General features: G+C 42.1%; 1 protein-coding gene across 1 annotated transcript in view; it reads left to right on the top strand.

Annotated features, from left to right (window-relative positions):
- GRK5 (G protein-coupled receptor kinase 5) overlaps positions 1-22,846 on the top strand; it is a 199,364-nt gene that overhangs the window by 138,646 nt on the left and 37,872 nt on the right. The window contains exon 5 of the mRNA XM_066619362.1: positions 21,097-21,197. Coding sequence (XP_066475459.1) covers positions 21,097-21,197 — 101 coding nt within the window. The remainder of the gene's footprint in view (positions 1-21,096; positions 21,198-22,846) is intronic.

The following is a 22,846-nucleotide window of genomic DNA, read 5'->3' as shown; positions in this document are numbered from 1 at the left end:
GCTCTCAAGTGCTACTAGCACTACTGCAGTAACCCAGCTGCTCCAGCTGTAGAAGTTGTTTTGGAGAAAAAGTTCACTGTACAATAAAAACTAACCTTACATAAATCTCATTTATTTTTTATACTCTCTCTCTCCCTCGTACATGGGCACACATACACACACACAGTTAGCAAAAGAAGCTGCGTACCTGTTACAGGTAGACCCAGTCACCCAAATATCAAAACCTCTAGAGAACTTTACCTAATAATTTAGTAAAAGTAATGGAGTTTTCTCAGATGTTCAGAAACTTCATTCTCCTCACAGAAAAATGCTATGTCCCAGGCTATAAAACAATGAGGCTCAGCTTCCTAGAAGACATAGCTCAACTAATTCAAATTTAAAAAAAAAAAAAAAAAAAAGCAAAATCCACATGCTGGTTTGGCCTGAGAAGTAGACTGGAAAGAAATAATAATAGCTAAAAACTGTTTCTTTCAAGCTTTCTATACATAAAGTTGTTAAACAGGCTCCATAGAAATGCCACTTTCCAGGTGTAGTTGTTCTTAAATGACACCTCAAAAAATGAGAGAGGCTGAAAAAGGTTCATACCTTAGAGACAATATTTCAGAATCAGCAAACATAGATTGGGTATGATAGGAATCTCTAGGAATGGGTGTGTGTATACTTCAAGGCTTGTAAAACGCCTTGTATAAAGGTTACTGCTGCATTCTTTTGTGGATGCAAGCTGAAATTTGATTTATGGACTCACTCTCTGTAATGCATGGTTGGCATAATGTACACAATACATGTGTTGACCTTTAGGTCAAAAGGAGAAATCCTTATGTATTCTGCAGGGCAGATCTGTGAGTAGGATATGAGGTTCCTTTGGCTCTGTAGAATTATGTTCTAATTTAATATACAGTACTTGAATATTCCTGTGTTGAAAGACATAGAACACTGAAAATAATTTGTGCAGGTCAAAAGTCCACTCTGCTCATAGATAATGTGAAGCATCTGTGTTGGATATGTATTGAAATGTTTGTAGGTGTGGATGTGGTTTGCATTTATATGCCTTTGGAAGGGTAATTCTGTTGTAGCGTGCAGTGGTACAAACATATTTGAGCAGAAATCCCATATTTCCCATCCCAAAAGGGCCATCATGGCAATGTGTCCTTCTGCCTTCCATTCTCTGACCTCCGTTGCCAAGTCTGATGCACACATTCAGGTGGGTGAAGCTATTACCTTGAGTACATGGACACAGTCCAAAAATATATATATAGAAAGCAGTCTGCAAACATTAAAGCTACTACAAGCAAGTGTGTAACAGGCCACAAGAGAGAATTGCAGGGTGGTGACTGCCTGTTCAGGAAACTTGAGTACAAATTTGTGAGGTTATGACATGCGGATTCAAGGTAGAAAATGTCAACGAGAGTCCTTTTGTCTGTTTTTGCATTCTCATCCATTGAGCGAATGCTGTTTTGGTTTCAGATTGAACTTCCATTGTGGAATCAAATCCTAGAGAAAGAGGTGCTTGATATTACCATGCATTCCCCAAATAAATACAGCCGACAACTGGTATGGAATTAAAATTGGACCACTTTATTGAATACAACACATTGCAACAGGGCAGCAAAAGGGGTAAACAAAACTCATTTCAAGTGCGAGGTTCTACGTGGGGGAAACGGTCCTAGCTGTCTTCGTCCCCCAATCTCATAGGGCGTCTACCCGACTCCAGGCGTAACTCAATTGTTATTAAGCCTGCCTTTCAACATCGCCCGAAAAGGGTAAGTCAGCCGAACTGCTATGCTTTCAGGTCACCCCCTGCAAGGCCCCCAAGTTCGGACAAGGGACTAGCCAGCCTGCCTCCTCAAGCCTGTCAGGCATCATGGGAGTGGTTCTGGTTCACCCCCTGTCCTTGCTGACTTAGATTGGACAACGAGAAGGTCTTCTGCCTACCCACCCCGCACATCGCTTGCCAGGAACGGACAGAGCTCCTACCAGCGTATGCACACTGGAGGAACTCTCCCGTCCCACCCCCCTGACAGACAGACAGCCAATCAGCTGGCAGCAACTTCCCTGTTGCCGGCTGTCAGGGGGAAAGCCCGGCAATCTCTGTTGGCACGCCAGGGAGGCGCGCCAGCAGTCTTTATAGCTAAAGTTGCTGCACCACCCACTTTTAACTTTTGTATCCTTTTCCTTTCTACCTTTGACTGTAATAGGCTTGCAAGCATGCCTGCATCAATCATACTTCTAAACTGTACGCTGCCATGGGATATCATTGTTTGCTTGTCTGGATAAGAGTCACCATCAGCTAAATTATGAACTCATTACCTTCTCTCTTTCTCTCTCCCCCCCCCCAACTGCTTGTGATCCTTTGTCTGAAAGATGCTATACAAAAGCAAATTGATTGGAAATTGCTATTAAGACGCTCTCTATGTACCATTAGGGCTTATATTTGGACTCAGCTGGGTACTAAAAACCTTACTGAATAGCCAGGCTAATGTGCACTGTTATTGCCATTAATGTACTCTACAGATTCTGAAGAATAATGACTGCGGCAGCTTTATGATCTGGATTCCTGTTTGTTATCCTCTCCACAGGAAATGTGCATTATAATGGAAACGTTTGCAGGATGTGAGCAGGACGTGGAGATCATTGGAATCTCCCCAGAAGGAGGAGGCTGAGGGAGAGCAAGGAGACACTTGCTCAATAAAATTGTTCCCTTTGTTTTTGGAAACAATTATAGGGTGAAGAAAGAAGGACTTAGGAAGGGGAAATTGCATGATATTGGTACACCAGCTGAATGCTTTGTTTCACTCTGTGGGTAAGACAGAGATACAAATTCCAGCTGTTAACCAGAGAGTCAACTTGCACTGGCGGTATAATGCATGTTAGTATATACAGTCAGTACATATATACAGTCACTATGTTGATGGAGCTAATTATGTTTGTGTAAAAAGAATTAACTGCAACAAGAGGTATGTCTGGGTTCACCCACCCAAGGACACTGTGAGATAAAAGATCATGCTACTAACTGCTGTCCTTGAAAGTCACTGAATGGACAGGACCTTGCTCATTGTGAGATTTTTCTTTTTTTTGTTTTCCGAAAACAAATATAAACAAGCACACATAACACAAAAACATAACACCACTACACATGCAAAAAAAAGGGGTGCAGGAAATCATATATCATTATCATATATCACTACAACTAATAAATCATTACATATCTTAATCAATTTCCTCTTCTAAATTTACCTCTTAATATCATTTTTCATTCATCCTTCGTCTATTATATCATATCAAATATATATGTAATACAATCATCTAAATGCCCTATCATATATTCTAAAACTTCATTTTCAACCAAGCATAAAAAGATTTCCATTGCTCAATTTATGTCGGTTTTCGTTATTAATACAAAATTTCTGAATGCCTGTCCATTGCCTCATTATTTTCTCTATTAATTCATCTTTCATTAATATTTTAAAATCCTTCCAATATCTAACATATAAAATCCTTACTACAATTAAAATCATAACTAAATACACATGGTTTTCTTTATCTATAACATCTAAAATAATATTAAGCAAAAATAATTCAGGTTTCAGCGATATCATAAATTCTCATTGTGAGATTTTTCTGATGGAGGGAATATAGAAGCCTGATCTAAAATACAAATTGGGAAGGGAATGAAGCTGCAGAAACTGTTCTGACAGCTTTTAAAGTCCATTTCAAAGCCAAAGCCAGTGATGAGGTGAATGGACCAAAGCGGAGGACTCTGCAGACAAGGCTGCTTTGCTGCCCAGGAGACTGCCCAGTGAGAAGACCTTAATCTCTTCTTCCAACATGTCTGAGGCAAACATGCAGAACTGGTGGTGTGTGGCTCCTTCTTTGGTCCTCCTGCTTTTTCTTTCCTCATGTCCACCTTGCCACCTTGGGGCCCTTGGTAAATCAGAGTCCCCGCTGGCCCTTCTGGTTTTCCCACCTGTCAGCCTGCCCAAGGCCTCTCTCATTAGACTTCTCTTCTAGGCCAGCCTGGTCCTTCAAGACCTCAAACTGCCCTAGGGAAGGGGTTCTTGCATCCACTCCAGTGTCTTTCCCCTGGGTTGCTTCTTCTGGTCCTCCCAGAGCTCAGGAGCTTGGCTACCCTTCAGTTGGAGACTGTTTTTTCTCATTGGTCAGATCAAGATGTTTATATACCTTGGAGCTAGTGCCTAGCCCTGCCTCTTCCTGCCCAATTTCTCTTCTTAACAGCCCCCCCTCACGTGTTTCTGCTTCCTCACCCACGAAGAGGAGGTTGTATTGGTTCCCTCTCCCGCCTGGTAATCTCATTCTTAGGCACCTGATTTTGAAGGGGAGATGCTTTGCTTTCAACCCCCTTTATTTTGGAAGCATGTCAGAACAGGGATGAAGAGTGAAGATGGTTGGACATCCCCAGCACCCAAATAGCATAAGTGATATTTATCATTGAGACAGGTAAAACACAGGGTTTGGAGGCTTCTCAGTGCACATACTCAACTATGCCAGGCATGTAGTACGTGCGGTGCCTTTACATATATGTCCTCAGTTTGCCCACGTACCTTTTCTTCTGCCTACAGCAGCTCCATGGTGATGGTAAATGAGCTGAACAGAACCTGCAATTTCACATATAATTTCACAGTTTCACAAAGCCCTGAAAACCTTCTCAGTGAGTGAACTAGTGGCGTGCAAAATCGGCATGTATATGGTGAATATGTCAGAAAGTCTGTTAGCCATGGTCAAGAAGCCAAGGACTGCCATAGCCAGGGTCATTCAGAGCACTAGTTCTTAATTATAAATGTAAGCAGCAGTTTTCTGTTTGTGGCATGGTATAGGATTATTGGTTTGAGGTTTCTTGTACATTTTGTATTATATTATACAGCTCAGTTTGTAAATGCTATCTTTTCTTAGGGTTTCCTAGTACACAAAATAAACCCTATGTTTTGAGCTTTTCGTTTTCTCAAGGCTTTGAATAGACTCTAATACAAGTCTTTTAAGTGCTTACTAAGGGTTTTAATTACATTTTGGATTGGAGCAGCCAAGAAACCATGCTAAAGTTTGCTAGAAATGCAGTTCTGAAAGGTAAAAGAACAACCCAGAGTGCTTAGGGTGAATAACTTTTGTCTCCTCTTAGGGATTGTTTTTCCCAAAGTACTCATTCCATCACACACATTTTTTAATATATAGGGGAAAAAATGATGCTAATCCTTGTGCCTGTTAGAGAGAGTAAACAAAAAATGTGTGGGAAGCGTCTGCTGATCAAAGGGAGATTTAGGACTTTCCAGACAAATATCTATAAGATAATTTTACATAAGGAATGCATGACACTGGAAAATACAGTAGTTTGAGGGCAGATCATGCTTTTACTTCATTAAAATTAAGTAGACCTCAACCTGGTCAGTTCCTTGAATTGGAGACTGCCTCAGAGCCCAAACAAGCTGCTTTTTGCTTTCAAAATACCTGAATATAAGCATCATAAACGAATAAATTTTCCTTGTTGAGGGGATAATCTCAATGTCTTTCTCATGTATAATGAGAAGAATCACATTTTGCCTGTTCACAAACTGCAATACTTTTTGTCAAAGGAATGCCCCTTCTACTTTCTGCTCCATTTCCTTGCTTTTTTAAATACTTTTTTGAATGGGGAATGTGTCTGTTGAGTGGTGCTCAGGAGAATGCTAGTGACCAATAACACTCTCACACAAACTCTTGTTTAGTGCCATGTCTTGCATTTTCCCCTTTACACTTACATGAGTAAGTTGTGAAAACATCTTTGTGATCTTTCACTTACTGCCCAATTCTATCCAACTTTCTAAGGCCAATATTGCCACATTGCAATTCCGAAGTAGGGGAACAAATGTACCCTTAGAGGTCTCTGTGATTGCCCACAACCACCACATAATGCAGGGTGTGCTCTGTTGGCACAGTTGCATCGACATGGAAAGTTGGTTAGGATTGGACTGTTAGGCCCTTTCTGAGCATTCTCCTGTTTTCAGCTGATACACAATTGGTGGGAATATGTGAAAGGGCCTTCTCTGTTGCAGGATGTAGAACTTCCATCCCTGAGAAATCTTCAGACCCTCCTCCCTACTGGTGTTTCAATAGCTGGAACTCCTTTGATTCTAACAGGCTTGTGGCTCCTCTGTTTCCTGCATACAATTATTTTTGGTTTCAGTTTTAATTAATTGTAGCTGTTACTTCCAGCAGCATTGTCTTAATTTGTTCTATTTTTTTTTATTTTTTGCTGTTGCAGTTCACATTGGGTGTTGCAGAAAAAATGGAAGAGCAGGATATGATTTCTGTAGTGCCATCAGGGTACACAGTACTTTATGTGTACTTTATATTGAGAGTCCCTGCCTCAAGGAGCTTACAGTCTAGATTTGATGAAAGGGAGACAAGAGGAATGGAAGGGGTGGAGGCAAAGAGGGAAAGAATAAGAAATTGTTTCAGATACACACATTTAAGCTAAATCATAGTAGAGAATGGGTATGAATATTTGTACTCCAGCATTTCAGTTTTACTCACCCTTAAGGTTTTGTTCTCTTGTGCACCATATGATGCTCAGTTCCCAAGGCCTTTTGGTCTTGATGATAATTCCATTAGCAATAGACTGGCAGCCTTCTTCCTCACATAATTTCTCCTCAATTGGGATTTTTTTTTTTATTAAAACACATTTTTCCCATCAGAAGGGTTGTTCTGTAATATAGAATGTCACCGGAATCTAAAAAATGAAAAGACCAGCTTGATTAGCATTCACTTTGCTTTGAGTCAGTGCTTTTCTCACGGTCTTCTTTGGCTCTGTTTTCTAATCCCTGTAAGCCAAATGCTAGTTACAGTACATGTACATGAGTATATCTGTAATGATAGTAGCATGGTTTCCACTCCATCTATCATTGTCTTAGGAAAATAAATATCAGTAAACTAAGTACAGAAGCATGCTTGGGAATGTGTGTGTAAGTTACAACTGGAATTTAATTTGGGGGTTCTGATTCTGTGTTCCATTTCTCAAACTGGGAATAGTCAATTTTCCTGTTTACCCCTTCACGTGGGGGCACTTCCAGAGGGGTGCTTTAGTCTGGCATTGTCACAGTTTATTCACTCAGTCTCTTTCTGGGGGATGTTGGCATCCATCCATTGTCCACCTGCATTCCCCCCTCCCCGAGTTTAAATGATCGGTTTTATTAACGGAGAAAATCCACCTTGTTGAGAACAGCTATACAGTAGCACAAGGACCATATGCGTGGACTGTTGTTAATCTTTTTTTGTGGACTGATGCTATTCCATCTTTTTTGAGAGGTGAATGCACCAGCCCTGCAGATTCCTGCAGAAACAGGAGGGGTAAAAGGGCAGAGGTTATTATTGTGTTCCCCAAATGTGCTATATCTAATGTGGTGTAGAGGGGACGTTGCAATTCCTCATGTGTCGCAAGTGGAAAAGCACAGACTAGATGTTACTGCAAGGATCGTGTTTGTAGATTTCCCCTGGTTTATTCACAATAATTTCATCAGAGAATGATGAGCGAATGAGCATGGCAGCACATGACACAGCTGCATGGTCCAAGTAAAGCAAGCCTGCCCTGGTCCATTGCCTCATGTTGTTGTTCTGAGCACCTATGGAGAAAAAGTGGGGTGTACAAACATCATCTTTAAATAATAGTTGCATCTTTTTTGCACAGCGCTTTGAATTCCTGATCAGAAGTACATAATCAAATGATTCATCACCTTCACAATGAAGCACGTGCCTCATCCTTAGATGTGCCTCCTACCTCCCAGGTTTTTCCTTTCACTTTTTGCAGAGAAAAACAGACACCTGCGGGCAGGGCCTCTGAAAGGAATTTTATCCTTTTAATTTAAGGAGGGGATGAAACAGAGTGGGGGAGGGTGGTGAAAAGGGTGAGCAGAAGAGGGGCGGGGGGGAGGCAAAACAAAGCAGGGGGAGAGTGGCAACAACCAGAAAAATCTTTGGAGCCCAGGTCTCCCGGGCTTCCTAGTGCAGAGCCCAGGTATACCTGCCTGTGCAACATTGGCAGCTAGATACAGTAATATGGAAAATCAAATCCACTCCTAAGTCTCTCTGAAATCTTTTAAACATAGAAAATTAACATCACCATATTTAAGCTCACACTAGAATGGAAAGTGTCCTGTTTGCTCCAAAACACTCGTACTTCTGCAGCAGCTGTGTCCCTGAACTCCTATACACTCCTTCCTGGTAAGTGGATCCACAAGCCAAACAGCTACAGTAGCAGGTCAGTTTCGTCCCAGATTTGACACTGTGTTAAGACCTGTCATGTACGCATTCCTTGGCTCAGCACATATAGCTTTTGGTAGCAGCAAGAGCTGCACACCCAGCATCCCACGTGGGCAGCAAGTCCAGGCAAGAGAGGAAAATATAAAATATAAGAAAATTATGCAGGGGATGGACAGAGTGGATAGGGAGATGCTCTTTACACTCTCACATAATACCAGAACCAGGGGACATCCACTAAAATTGAGTGTTGGGCAGGTTAGGACAGACAAAAGAAAATATTTCTTTACTCAGCGTGTGGTCGGTCTGTGGAACTCCTTGCCACAGGATGTGGTGCTGGCATCTACCCTAGACGCCTTTAAAAGGGGATTGAACAAGTTTCTGGAGGAAAAATCCATTACGGGGTACAAGCCATGATGTGTATGCGCAACCTCCTGATTTTAGAAATGGGCTATGTCAGATGCAAGGGAGGGCACCAGGATGAGGTCTCTTGTTATCTGGTGTGCTCCCTGGGGCATTTGGTGGGCCGCTGTGAGATACAGGAAGCTGGACTAGATGGGCCTATGGCCTGATCCAGTGGGGCTGTTCTTATGTTCTTATGTTCTTATCCAAGGAAATGTCTGGGCCCCCTCCTTTAGCTCCTTGGCCCCCTTTTTGACCCTGCGCCCAGGTACAAATTACCCCCTTTGCCCCCTTTTCATGGGCCCTGCCAGGAAGGGGGAAGGGGAATTTTTCCCAAGGGTTTCAGAGGCGGAGATGTGTTTCTGTCTGATACCCTTCAACTTTGGAGTTTCAGAAGGTTGTTGGGTTGTGAACAAAAGTTGGTTTGTTTTAAGCTTAAAACACTTAATGAACTGAATCTTGTAGCATACATACATGTTGGGTTGTGGTACTGTATTGTGGTTCCACATGTGTCTCAATGAGCATTACCAAAGAAAGCATCTCCACCAGTCATTCATTCTGCACAGCCTGCATCTTTGCTATCAAAGAGGAGGTTCTTTCTGTAATGGACTTTTTCCATGCATTTCCTTGTTTATGGCTTAGTTATACAGCATGAAAACTGTAGAACAGTCAGCGAACATAGCATCCATAAGGAAAACAACAGAACCCCTAAATGAACGTTTATTCCTTAACCTATAGCAATGGCAGCTGTGGTAGATGGGCAGCAAGAAGCAATTGCTATGTTTCTGCCAGACAAATGAGGACATCTCTGGGTGTCATGTTCAAAACTTGCTTGTTCAGAAGGCACTTCCATGCAAATATTATTTTTGTTATAAGGGAAGGCACTGCAATAGGAAGATAAAGGGTTGGCTACCATGCACTTGACAGTTCTTTGCTGCTCACATCATTGCTTTGTCAAAACTTCCTACTTATGTGCACCAAATTGGTCATACCAGACATCCACACTTCCTTTCAGCTACCTCACCGCAGTTGGCTTCAAGAAGACTGCCTTCCCAAAGGTGTAAACTCACACAATTTATTCTGAGGCACAGGGAAGACCAAAAGTCAAATCTCTAAAGGTGCTGTAGACCAGTTTGTTACTGGAGGAAAATAAACTCACCAGTCTTGGACACGAGGATATATTTTTCTCTAGGTGGCAGCATTGTTTTATAGAAGGACAGGAAAAGATGAATTGCCCTTGAAGAAGAATGGAAATACAGTAAACAAAAATGCATCAGTCTGGTTTGCAGTCCCTCCCCCCCTTTGATAAACTCCCTGATTGTTCAGTTCTTGTGTTAAATTTCAGAGTTGTCACCTGGACACTCTGATACAGGTACAGCCTATTTATCCAAAGATTTTTTATCTTTGGATTTGTCTCAAGGCAAATGGGGTGCGGTACTGAAAGTCACACACACCTTTGCCCTGCAGTGGAATCCTTCTCCAGGCAGCCCAAAACACTGCAAAAAGGCTCTACCTTGCCCAGGCAGGGAAATAACCGTGGAGCCCTGGAAGAGGTTCCCCTTGCAAGGAACAATAACATTCCTGGGCCCCTGAGACAGGAAAGAGGGGAAGGGGGGGGGCCCGAAAACCTCTGTAGTCAGAACACATGCAGCAAGGTAGAGCTCGCTCTCTTGCTTGCTCGCGCTTGCGCTCTCACTCACTCTCTCTCACACACACACACACAGGGGTAGGTGTGGTAGCAACAGAGAGGATTGCTTTAAAAAACTCAGGGAGTGTCTGCCAAATTCTTTCCCCCCCATGGTGCAGGCAATCACTGACACAAGCAACCCCCCCCCCCCACTGAGATGGTGTAGGCTATCACCGACACAAGCAAGCCTTCCCAGTAAGCAAAGCATGTGATTTAGCCTACAATCCTCTCCACACTTTCCTGGGAGTAAGCCCCATTGACTACAGTGGGGCTTACTTCTGAGTAGAAACGCATAGGGCTGGAATCTTAAAAGCTCAGCTGGACTGCTGGCAATGGGGAGGGCTCAGGAGGGGGAGGCAAGAAGGGAAGGAGAGGAGATTGCTTTAAAAAACTCAGGGAGTGTTTGCCAAATTCTCCCCCCCCCCAGATGCTGCAGGCTCTCCTGCTCCAGCCACAAGCCTTCCCAGAAAACAAAGCATGTGATTTAGCCTACAATCCTCTCCACACTTTCCTGGGAATAAGCCCCATTGACTACAAAAAAATAAGGTTTTTTGACTACAATGGGGCTTACTTCTGAGTAGAAACACATAGGGCTGGACTCTTAAAAACTCAGCGGGACAGCTGGCAACGGGAGGGCTGAGTATGGAGGGGAGGGGAGGGGATTGATAACAGCTGACTTAGTTTCCTTCCATCCGGAAGTGTCAGGCTGCAGTGTATTTACATAACTCTATGGAATTTTGCACAACACGGTTTTTGTTAATCACGCTGAGTCACGGAATGGAACTAACACGGATAAATAGGCTCCACCTGTACTTCCCTCTTCTTTTTCACCTATTTCTAAATTTCAAAAGCCAGCCAAGAAAGGCCATTCCTCTTGCAGCCGCTGGAGGTTTGCAGCGTGCCATTCTTTTCTTCTAAAATTGTATAGGCATTGCTGCCACAGCTACAGTGGCTTGGCAACTCAAAAACATAACTTGATTGTAACTCTGATCATAACCTCCTCAGCCATTCACACACCACATCCTCCCACATTCACTGCTGCATTGATGCTAGAATGGTCTTCCACAGCACCTTCTCTTCTGTCTTTTGTCATGGCACAGCAATGACAGTACTTGTTCCTTACACCAGCTTGCCTTTATTGCTGTTTCCTCCAAAGATTTTGAACAGTGGTCATGTGGGCACAGTGATTTGACTCTCCTGCAGCTGCAATTTCTGCCAATTCATTTCCAGGCGCAGTTCAAGTACTGGTTTTGACCTCTAAAACCCTTTACAGCTTAGGATCAGGTTTTTTGAGAGACCACCTCCTCCAACACGAGACAACCCTTCTCTTGCAGTCTTCTGGTGGGCATTGCAGCTATGTGTCTCTGTTGGCTGAATCCAGGTGTGGTAACGAGGGAGGGACCTTCTCTGTGGTGGTGCCACAACTATGGCACTCCTTTACACTAGAATTGAGAACTGCCTCTTCCCTGTTTAGGCATGTGATAAATAATAAAATAATATAATAAATAATAAAACCTTATTTTATCAAGGTTTTCCTCCTCAGATGCTGCTATAGTTGTTTTTTGCATTTCTCTTGTTCTATATTTTTCTAGTTGAACTTGCTAGTTTTTGTATTGTTTTTATGGTATTGTTTTGTAGTTCTAATTGATTGCTCATTATGACCATGTTTTATTTTGTTGTCAAATTTTAAGCTACCGTGAGCACCCCACAAAGGGGTGGGATGTAGGATCTGTCTTTTAAAAATAAATAAGTACCTGCTTGCACAATGGCCAGCTTTTCGCAGTCTTTTTACAGGATGTAAGGGTGGGTTTTGTGATAGCAGAAGTAACATTTTGAGTGAGGTTATGAAAAGTCTTTAGCTGTTCATTTCCTGTCCCTGAGGTTTCTATTTGCACTTGTGAAACTATTGGGTGGAGTCATTCCACGCTGTACAAAATGAAATAGTTAGCAAATGTCCTTGTTTTACATGCGAGCAAATTGCTAAAGAGCATGTTAGTGCTCCTAAGGGCAGAATTTGGTGTTACAATGGAAACACAGGTTTCAGCCCTTATGAAATGAATGCAGAGGCTGGGTGGATGAGACTGAGAACAGAATCAAAGGGTGGAGGGGGGTTCCTTCACCATTTTCTCCACCAACTGCCAATGCTTCCCTACAAATGCCTCCCTGGTAGTTTTTGAATTGTGACAAGCTGTGACATTGAAAATTAGCCTGGTGGGAGGAAAACTGGCTGGAGGATGGGAGCATTTGCAAGCACCAAGCAGTGAGTGCAGGAAGAGTTGTTCCCACCCTGTGACCGGCATGCCCTAAGAACATGAACGATGCATTTGCTGAGATGGCAACCAGTTCTATACAAACTCGCATGTGAAATCTCTGGGGGGTGGGGTGGGGTGGGGTGGGGGGGAGGAGCTATTTCAGGAGGCACAATCTGGAGTAGGGAAACCACTGAGAAGGAAATAGTTGATGGGGAAAGGGTTTCAGCAGTTTCCTCTCTCTCGCCTGCCAGTTCTTTACTCTCAGTCACACTCAGTAGAAGTGAATTTTCTCAATCAAAGGGCTGTTGGGTGACCATTACACATGTTTTTAAGATGTAGTTTGGACTAAAATATGCAATTTGCCTTGGCAGATGAACTCAGTGGTTTTCTTGCCTGAATTTATGTGAGTTCCACACTTTTGCTTCCTAGGGAAAGCTGTTCCAACTGTAGAGTAAAACAGATTGTTTCCTTGTGCCCTAGAATACTTATTTTCTAAATTCTCTATAACTTTAAATTAAATGGATTTTTATTGTAGTGTTAAGAAAACTGCCTGCAGGAAAGCTCTTGACCCTCCAGCCAAGTCTCTCCATGTAAATTAAACTAATATAGTTTAATCAGGCTAAACCTGGACTGTGTTCAAAATCCAGAGCATCACAGTTCAAGTATTCTACCACAGCTGTTGTTTGTCCCAGCAGTCAAAACTGAAGAAAAACAGATTGTGCCACTGTAATTGTGTATTGTCTCTCACAGTAAACATCATAACCCTCCCATACTCCATTACCATGAGTGCTGTCACTTGGGTGGAGCAAATGGTTGCAGGGGTCATTTTAAGGGAAGGAAAATCCTTAATGTGGGAGGCCTTGAAGAGAAAGAACCCAGGCTGTTGGTTTATTTTAACTTCTTCAAGAAACCCTTTCCACAAGATACATTCATGTTCATGAACATGAGGAAGGAACAGGACTGATCTAAGCTCCAGGCTTTCAGCTAAAGATCTGAACGGTGCCTTTGCACCAAAATAGGCCCCCAAAATAGGTCCATTGCTTGTAAATGTGCTTGGATGATGGAGCATGGCTTTGTATGGCATAGGTTAATCTTGTTATTGACAGATTCTTCTGATATCACTTAAATATTGTAGATATACAAATCAAGACGCCTGCTAACTGAACACAAAGGCATACCTTGTAAGTGTTGGTTTTCTTATACTGAACATGGAGATGTTGCAAGGTAATCCAAATGTTCCAGGATATTCCCAGATGTTGCAAGAGATCCCAAGATTCCAAAGCAAACTGAGAAGGCAGTGGTGATCAAATCCAGGCCTTTATTGTAAATCCAAAGTGAGAGAAATCACCACTCAGCGCTCTCTCCAGCTCGCTTTTATTACAATCTGGGGTTCCCTCCTTGAAACACATCATTGGTGGGTTACAAATCACCCGTTGCTCCGTAATAGACAATCTTATACATACATCATAGGCAATTCACAGACCCTCAGCAGTCAGCAAATGGCACTGCACTTTCAGTTTCGCTCAAAACCTTACCTCATCTCATAGCCATCTCATAATGACTTACTTCTGGCCTTCAAAATACAACAAAATTGTCTTTGGAAAAAAGTTTTATGGCTCAGCTAAAAAAATTGCTATCTTCTGCATTTTCTCTGAGAACCTGACCTTTACAATGTGAACCTGGAAATAGCCTTGATGTGAACCAGAACTTGGCTGTGTTGTCTTCTTAAACCCTTTTAATGTTGTTAGACCACTAAAACTTACTCAAAATAGTGTTAGTTACACTTGTGTAAGCACCTAACTGGTTTTAAAATGAAGAATAAGAAATATAAGAGAACTAAGCTTAAAACAATGATCCTCTATAATATATCTGGGGGATCTGGTGTCTAATACTGTTCCAGCGTGTGTGTGTGCAGCCTGTTGCTCCAAAAGTCTTCAAACCGCATTTTAAAAGCACAAACACATTTTTTTACTCTTCTAAGAAGTAGCAAGTGAAGCCTGTTACACTAGTGCCTTTGTTCAAATGTATCAACATTGTTCTGCAGAGAACTTGGCATGTGGCCAAGTCCAGCCAAACGTTTGACTTGTAAAAAAACTGAAACCATTTTAAAAACCGTTACTCTAGTTGAACATTCAGAGAAAGATGAACCATGTTTACATGTCAGGTAAGCATATAGCATAACTACCAGGCTTACCATGTATCAGAAAGATCAATTGCTCCAGTTCATCCCAGCACAGTATCTTTTAGTGGCCATTAGCTGTTGAGTCCCTTGTCTTAGCTTCTGAGCCCATTGTGGTCAGGAAACCATCTTCTTGTTCCTTTTACAATGTAAATTGTTTTGAAAACTGCTTTGTTGAAAAGTAGGGTGTGTGTGTGTGTGTGTGTGTGTGTGTGTGTGTGTGTGTGTGTGATTTAATTTCTTTAAAATATAGCGGTATAGAACATAGCCACAACAAACACATTGGCCTTTCCAGGTATTCTTGTTGCTTAGGTCACATGCCGCTTCGACATCCCTGCTTCACATTTTAAGGAATTCTTAAAGGCATTCCTGCCATACTTAGAGTAGCTAACTTTTCTCTCCAAGCATGTTTTCATACCACAACTTTAGAAATTGTTTACATGTAGACGTCAGCTGCCCACGTCTGAGAAAATATGCATCATGTTGTGGGTCTAGAAGCTTTCAGAAAAATAATTATGGCTTGACCTTTTGTCCAGTGAATGACCCACTTGAAGTTAGTTTTTAGGCCGTTTGTCTCTTAGAAAACTTGAAGCATAGCATATGTTGAACTGTATTTTGTTTAATACAAATGACAATTTCAAGTAACACCCCATGATTTAACCTCACATCATTTGCTACATATTTGAAAGCTGACAGAAATGCATGGTTATTTATGATCGGGTATCTTCCATGAGGTCAAAGCTATTTGTTACTATTTGTTAAAAAATACATTCAGGTTTCTAATCACATTTCAGTTTTATCTGGACCTTAGACTGCCTGGCTTGTTTCCAAGGATGATTGCCATATAGCAAAAGTAAGGATAAAGACAGGCATTCTAAGTATGAGTGTAGTGGTTTGAAAGTACATTCTCTGTCTTAAAAACAAATGCCTTGGAATGCAGCTTGTGTGATTCAGTAAACCATTTTCACCATACTTTGTCTTGACTGTCGGTCTGTCTTCGTCCTAGGAGCCTGTGAATGCCCATTTTGAAGGGTTTGTTACAAGAGTTATAGGATTGCCACTTTCACCATCCTGACTGTCTATCTTTCTTCATCCTAGGAGCCTGTAAATGCCCATTGTTGTAATGATACGTTACATGTTGTTGGCAACCTTCAGTCTCGAAAGACTATGGTATCGCGCTCTGAAAGGTAGTTCTGGAACAGCGTCTAGTGTGGCTGAAAAGGCCGATTCGGGAGTGACAATCCCTTCCACACTGGGAGCAAGTGCAGTCTGTCCCTGGTCTGTCTCCCTGGCTACGGGCCTTCCTTCTTTGCCTCTTAGCCTCAGACTGTTGGCCAAGTGTCTCTTCAAAGATACGTTACAAGAGTTATGGGATTGCCACTAAAAGCAGCAGCTCTGTTCAAAGCTTATTTATTTAAAATAATTACAATATATCCTACCATCCCTTCTGAAAGTTTTGCTACCCTCCCCCTCCAAAATGGGTCTGTATCACTTTCTGCTCATCCTCTTTGCAATGCAGAATTTACTCATGACCCATGACCTAGATGCCCCCACCAGCAGAGTCAATATGTGGGGCAGGGAACTGAAGATAGAACAGCCAGCTCTCCAGCTCTAGCCAGAGTCTCCAGGAATCAGCATTCGCCTCCAGGTAGCACCACCTCCTGAAAGCAATTTAAACAGGGCCTACAGGACTTTCCAGCATTGTATCATGTTGGGAAAACAACCACCAAGAATAGCTTCTGTCTGAGTTGGCAGCTCTAGTTGCATAATGTCATGGGCACACTTTTCTACATTTTGTTAAGATGCTTTAGGCCGCTAGGGTTTTGTGCAGCAACCTCATGTTTATCATAACCCATAGTCTACACTTAGAATACTGCTTTTTACTCCTTTTCTAGTGTTCAGCCCAGTATTTAGTTGCAGTGATGGCACAGCAAACCCTCAGTTTAATTGATCTCAGTTCAATGGACTCAATTCAAGAAACAATGGACACTTTCTGATGTCTACAGAGGTCCATTAAACCCCTACCTGACACAGTTCCCTGGGCAGGTCTGAGGGGTCTCTGTAAGGTAGGTAAGTGTTAGAAGGGTCTTAAGGCAGGCATATCAGCTATATTTGGCACACCAGCTTTATTTGTTTCATTTTTTAAATTTCATGTCTATCCTGGGTTTCTTCTGTGGAATTTAAAGGTTGCCTATGTAGGGCCCCCAAGTGGTCTCCCATTCAGGCCCTGACCAGGACAAGAATTACTTAGCTTTGACACAGTTGCTGCATCATGTGTCTTTAGAACATTCCCTGGGACTAGATTTGCAATCATTTAGTAGAAATAAGTGGTGGTGGTTGCAGCAGTAGTAGTATAAAAAAGGGGGGGGGGAGTGAGCGACAGATCATTTAACCCTTAATCATTCTGAGGTCATCCAATGTGTAGAGGTCAGTGATGTTCCTATAATGAATATATATGTGTGTACATGGACATAGGCACAAATTATCTGTTATTTTCAGATAAGTGCTGAATAGGAAACATAAACGGTTGTAAGGCTCATGCAGATATCGTAAAATAAGAGTTTGCTAATCAATGAGCCGAGCTTCTTCTAACTCAAAAATGAATAATGACTCTATGAATAAAAATGAATAAAATGACTCTAAAATTCAATAATGTTGGCAGTAAATTAAAGGCTTTTATTTTTTCCCCTGATGAACTGCTTTAATTGATAAATCACATGTATGAGTCACTTAAAAACCTCAAGATGATAGAATCTTTGTACCACAGATATTTCCTTCCACAGACACATTGTAAGCATTTTCTCCTCTCTGATCTCCCAGACCTAGTGATAGCAGCTGCCTTTGGGTACATTACCTAATAAGACTTTCCTCTACCTTTGGGCATAATGGAGGAGGAACCCAAAAAGAAAAAAATAAGATTCCATAAGTCATCACAATCCAGAGAGAGAGAGAGAGAGAGAGAGAGAGAGAGAGAGTTTAGAAGTTTAAGTTCAATTAACTGAAAATCCTTTTAAAAAAAAATGCACAATCAATTTGGGCATTTTTTAATTGCTTCATTGACCCAGTTAATCAACAAAGGGCACAGTCCTCACCCACTTACCAGCCCCAGCATAAGGGCAATGCAGCTCCAAGGTAAGGGAACAAACATTCTCTTACCTTGAGGTGGCCTCCGTGACTGCCACCCAACTGCAGGATGCAGCACACATCCCTTTGGCACCGCTATGCTAGTGCTGGAAAATTGGTTAGGATTTGGGCCTGATACATTCTATCCTCAAAATAAATGAGATCTAAAGTTTTCATATGAGCCTAAAACAAAACTTGGGAATTTAGACATAGATGCACATTCAGAAGCCATAGATAAACAGGACTTTTCCCTTTTCCAGTATTAAAATGTTTATGTTAATGGAATAAGATCATTAGCCATTGGGTGAAAATCCAGCCTAAGCATCAGCTGCTGCATTTTGCAACATATAAACACTATAGCAAGCATATGATATGACAAGTGCTGCCATCAGCTTGCAAGCAGAACAGCCTCTAGATAAATAGTTTTCTGACATTCATTCATAAGAAAGATTCATTCATTTCTGACACAGTGGAACTTCTCTATCTTTGACCTTGGTTAGTCAAAATTCCCAATTATCAGTATCCAATATGCTTTTATCCTGTTCTCCAGTGAGTATATACCCATATATACAGCATTCTTGCTATTTACACTTTTAATTGAGCCAAAACATTGGGATATAACTTTGACCATTTGATTCAGAGCCCAATCCTGAGCTCAGCGCACATAAAGCACATTTGCGATGGTTAGTGCCGGCTGAGCACTGGAGCTAGCCCAGTGCAAGCCCACACTGGGCTTGTGTTTCTCTGCCCAGCAGTCGCCTGGACCGTCCAATGGCAGAGAGGTGAGTGGACGTGTGGGGGGAGGAGGCGTTCTGGGATGGGCAGAGGGCAGGGAGGAGGTATGGCATGGAGGGAGGGGGCAGGACCAATGAAGCCTGGCTTCACTGGTTCCAGAGAGTCACCGCAGAATTGAGTAGCCCCATTGTGGGGCTAATTCCCTTACTTGAGGCAAGGGAACGAAAGTCCCCTTCTCCTGAGGAGGCAGTTGCAGCTGCCCAGGGTGTGTTGGATGTCACAGCTGCCATTTTGGCGCCACGGCAGCCCTGCATGCCTGGCAGCTCAGGATTGGGGTGCCTGTGAGTATATTTGATCTTCATTGGATTCAAGCATGCTTAACTGTGCGTTCACCAGGTCCCTGGTTTATCATGCAGATGTGTAACAGTGATGGATACTGATGACCTTGGTTTTCCGGAGCAAAAAAAGTTGTGGCTTTTTGTTATTTTAAGTCATTACATTGAATACATGCCTAAAAGCTTTGGGGAAAAAAAGGAGACAGTGTCAGTGCATGCTGATTTTATACATCTCTGGCTTGCACTGGGTGTCAAGCAAAAGTGAAAGTATGAATAATGTTGTTATTTAACATGCACCAAACTCTGCTCAGAACTATAAAATGCCTACAGAGTTAGGAGATGGGTCTAACAGCTTGGCATGGGTCCTCTGGCCTTAGGCTGCTACTTCTGAAAGTTTTCAAGGTCTGCAGAATTACACAGTTTGTTTTCCCAGATATATGATCACTGTGTAAACAGGTTTTCTGGAGACAGGGTGGGGGATTATTCCTGTTAATACTATATTGCCCAGTTTAGATTGCAGTGTTTCATTGTGGGAGCAAGTCCGTCCATATGTTTCTTTTTACGCACTGGGTAGGGGAATGCTAGCATTCTGAAGAGACTTGACTCATCCTGATAAACACATTCTAAGTATGCATGGATTGGCTTGGAAAGAGGGAAAATGAGAGATTAGATCACAAGCAGTTTTGAAAAATGAAGCTTCAGCTGTGACTCATGAACTTGCAGTGGGAAAGGGCAATGCAAGTGGTATATGGAGGCGTTTTATCTTGAATTCTGTTTGGTTTTTTAAAAAGCTGAAATGAAAATTGTGTGTAATCCAATCAAAGACATTTTTCCTTATGATTATTTTATTGAAGTTGGCTCTAAAAAGAGTGTCAAGAATACATCAAAGTAAACAAAAATAAGCTGTTCTTTGATCTGCTAGAAAACGGTTCAGGCTTATGCAGTGCAGTCATATGAAGTTGGTGGAGAGAGGCAAATATGCAGAAACTTCTAGGTAGAGAAAAAGAAATACTACCCCCAAATACAGCATCTTGATAAGGCGGCAAGCTTTAAAGAGAAACAATCTGTGACGTGCTAGGCTTTCTGAAAATTGCCCAGGAAAATTCTAAAAATAGTTTCAGAATCCGGTTCTGTTTTTGTTTTCCTGAAATTGGAAGCACTGCTGAAAATACAGAATTGGTGATCTGACAGCCTGTTAGACAGTTGAACCTTTAAAGCAGCATTAGTTCCCCTGTGGTTGCAGCCCCTCAAAGTTCCTTCTTGCCAGTCAGTTGCAAAACTTACAGCACAGTCCTGTGCATAGCTATTAATTAAGCCGCATTGCATTCAATGGGGCTTACTCCCAGAAAAGTGTTTATACTTACCTAGTATGCACACAGAGAAGTATACACACTTGCCTTACAATAAATTCCGTTAAACTCAGTGGGGCATTTGAGTAGGCATGCAAAGGATTGCACTGGAAGTCTGTCTCTTTCATGACTGTTTTCAAATTGCCAGATTCCCATAACACTATTAGTTCAATTGTATGTAATCAAAAGGTCTCAAAACTATACTGTGGGGAGAATTTATACAGGTTTCAAATTTTCGTATCTGTAATAAAAATACAGTCTTGACTCAGCATACGTAGGGATTCTGTTCTCCTGTGGATAATCAAATCCACAGGTCAGGGACCCTCTGAATGCCACTGGAGCAACACCCTGGTTGTGTCCAGAAGGCCTTCTGAGGGCTGCGGAGGCCTTCCCAACTCTCTGAATGCCTTTAAAGGCCTCTGGAAGCCCCAAAGTCACAACTTTTCAGCTGACTTTCAGCTGAAAACCGGAAATTGCAATTTTCTGCTTTCGAAAGGCCTTTGAAAATCTTCTGAAGGTCAAGGAGGTTTCTCCAGCCCTAAGAAGGCCCACCAAATGTGACCAGAGCTCTGGCCTCCACCTGAACCCCATGGGTTCAGAACCAGCAGTTAGTTAAAGCCATTGATCCCTAATCTGCAGGTAAGTTGGCAGGATCTGTATTTCCATTTCAATTCTGATTGGGTTTCCATAGTACTGGCAATATTTGGTTGTGTATAATATGAGTGTGGCTATCAAGGAAAAGCTTTCTTCCCATCTCAGAGATGAAGTTTGCTTATTGTCTATTATCCTCCAGTCCCCAGTTTATGTAGCAGAAGTCAGTCAAGATCTTGTCCAGCAGACAGAAGAAAAACTTGAAAACAGTCCCTGTAAAGAGCTCTTCTCATCATGTGTGAAGTAAGTATAATGCGATATTCAAAAAGTCCTGTTAATCTGTTGCAGTCTATATGATTCTTTTCCAAAGAGGTTTCAGTTAGAGGAGGACATTTATCTAGGGCCTAGGCCAATATTTGCCAAACTGTGGGTTGCAACTCACCAGTGGGTTGCAACCTTATTGTTGGTGGATCATGAAACTGACAAGCTAACAAGGAAAATATATTGAACCCTGTGGAAACTGAGCTGCACATACATGTTTACTTGTGAGTAGGTGAGTGTGTGCCTCTGTCCACTTCGAAGGGCAAGCCAAAAGAAGGAAGTCCTCCTCTCCAAGCTGACAATGAAAATATATTGAGCTCTATGGAAAGTGAAACTGAGCCACATGTGTGCATTGACTTGCAAATAGGCAAATGTGTCTTGGCTCCTATCGCCTTGCTTTGCCCCTTCAGCTAGAACAGGGGTCTCCAAACTTTTAGTGTATTCTTCCACTTGAAGAAGCTTGTTGGATATCACTACCCATCCTTGCCCCCCAAACACCTTCCCCACTAGCAGGCTGTAACAGAGGGGAGGGAAGAAGATTTTTGCAATTGCCACTAAAAAAAGAATTGAGGTGACATACAGGGCGTAGAGTGTTTTTTCCCCTAATGTTTCCCTTACCTCCCAGCACATGCTATCATTACAGGGAAAGGTGCAGTGGCTTGTAGCCTCTTGCCATTACTGAAATGAAGACTGGTGCAAGGGCAAGAGACTACAAGTTCCCAAAACCACTGCATGTTTCCCTTGACTCTTGGCACATGCTGGGAGGTAAAGAAGAGGAAAGAACATTTGAAAAAAGCCATGCCTTTTATATGTCACCTCATGCTTTTTCTAATGGCACTTGCAAAAATTCTCCCAATCTCCCTCACTTCTATCACAATATGCCATTGAGGACCTGCAAGTAAAGTGTGCCTGCACTATTTTGAAGGGTGCTGGTCTTGTGGGGAAGGAATTTTTAGGGGCATTTTCCAAGCCTCAAACTGATGCAGAAAATTACCTGATTTTTCTCCAAACTGGAAGGAAGAGCAGCATTATTTCCAAGTTAATTTAAGGTGAGATTTCTCCAGTTCACCCATATCGTAGCAGGGAGTAAGCCACAATGAAGGCACATCCCCAAACCACCCTCTTTTTAAAGTAAAAGAGGAAATCAAATGTTTTTCCATCATATGTGAGTAGTAGAATATGCAGATGCTGAATGTGTACTGTTCTCCCAGAATACCTCAAATAGGAGGACAATGACATTGAATTAGGACAACTGTGGCTTATGTCGCATGTTGTCCTTTTGTCTAGGAAAGGACTTATCAGTTTTGCAATGTCATGGCAATTTTGCTCTTGTACTGTAGTGTTCCACATAAAAGATTACCAAGCCCTGGCTTGAATGTTCATCAGGACAAGGTCCTAAAACAACAAAAACATCCAAAGGGAGGATTACCGAAAGTTATTGCCATACAAAATGTGGCTAGGCACATTTTGTTCTTCCTGGATGATTTAACTGGGTATTTGTAAAATATACCCTGCTTTCATTCAGTAGTTCTCCTCATGTGACCGAATGACTCTTTTTCTCTTTGTCATGGAAGAAAATGACAATTGTTCACAACAGTAACAAGAAACTTGTTTTGCCTAGTTGGCTGTTG

Source organism: Tiliqua scincoides, chromosome 3, assembly GCF_035046505.1.
Source record: "Tiliqua scincoides isolate rTilSci1 chromosome 3, rTilSci1.hap2, whole genome shotgun sequence".
Taxonomy (NCBI): Eukaryota; Metazoa; Chordata; class Lepidosauria; order Squamata; family Scincidae; genus Tiliqua; species Tiliqua scincoides.
Note: the sequence above shows the minus strand (reverse complement) of the source record. Positions and strands in the feature narration are given on the sequence as shown.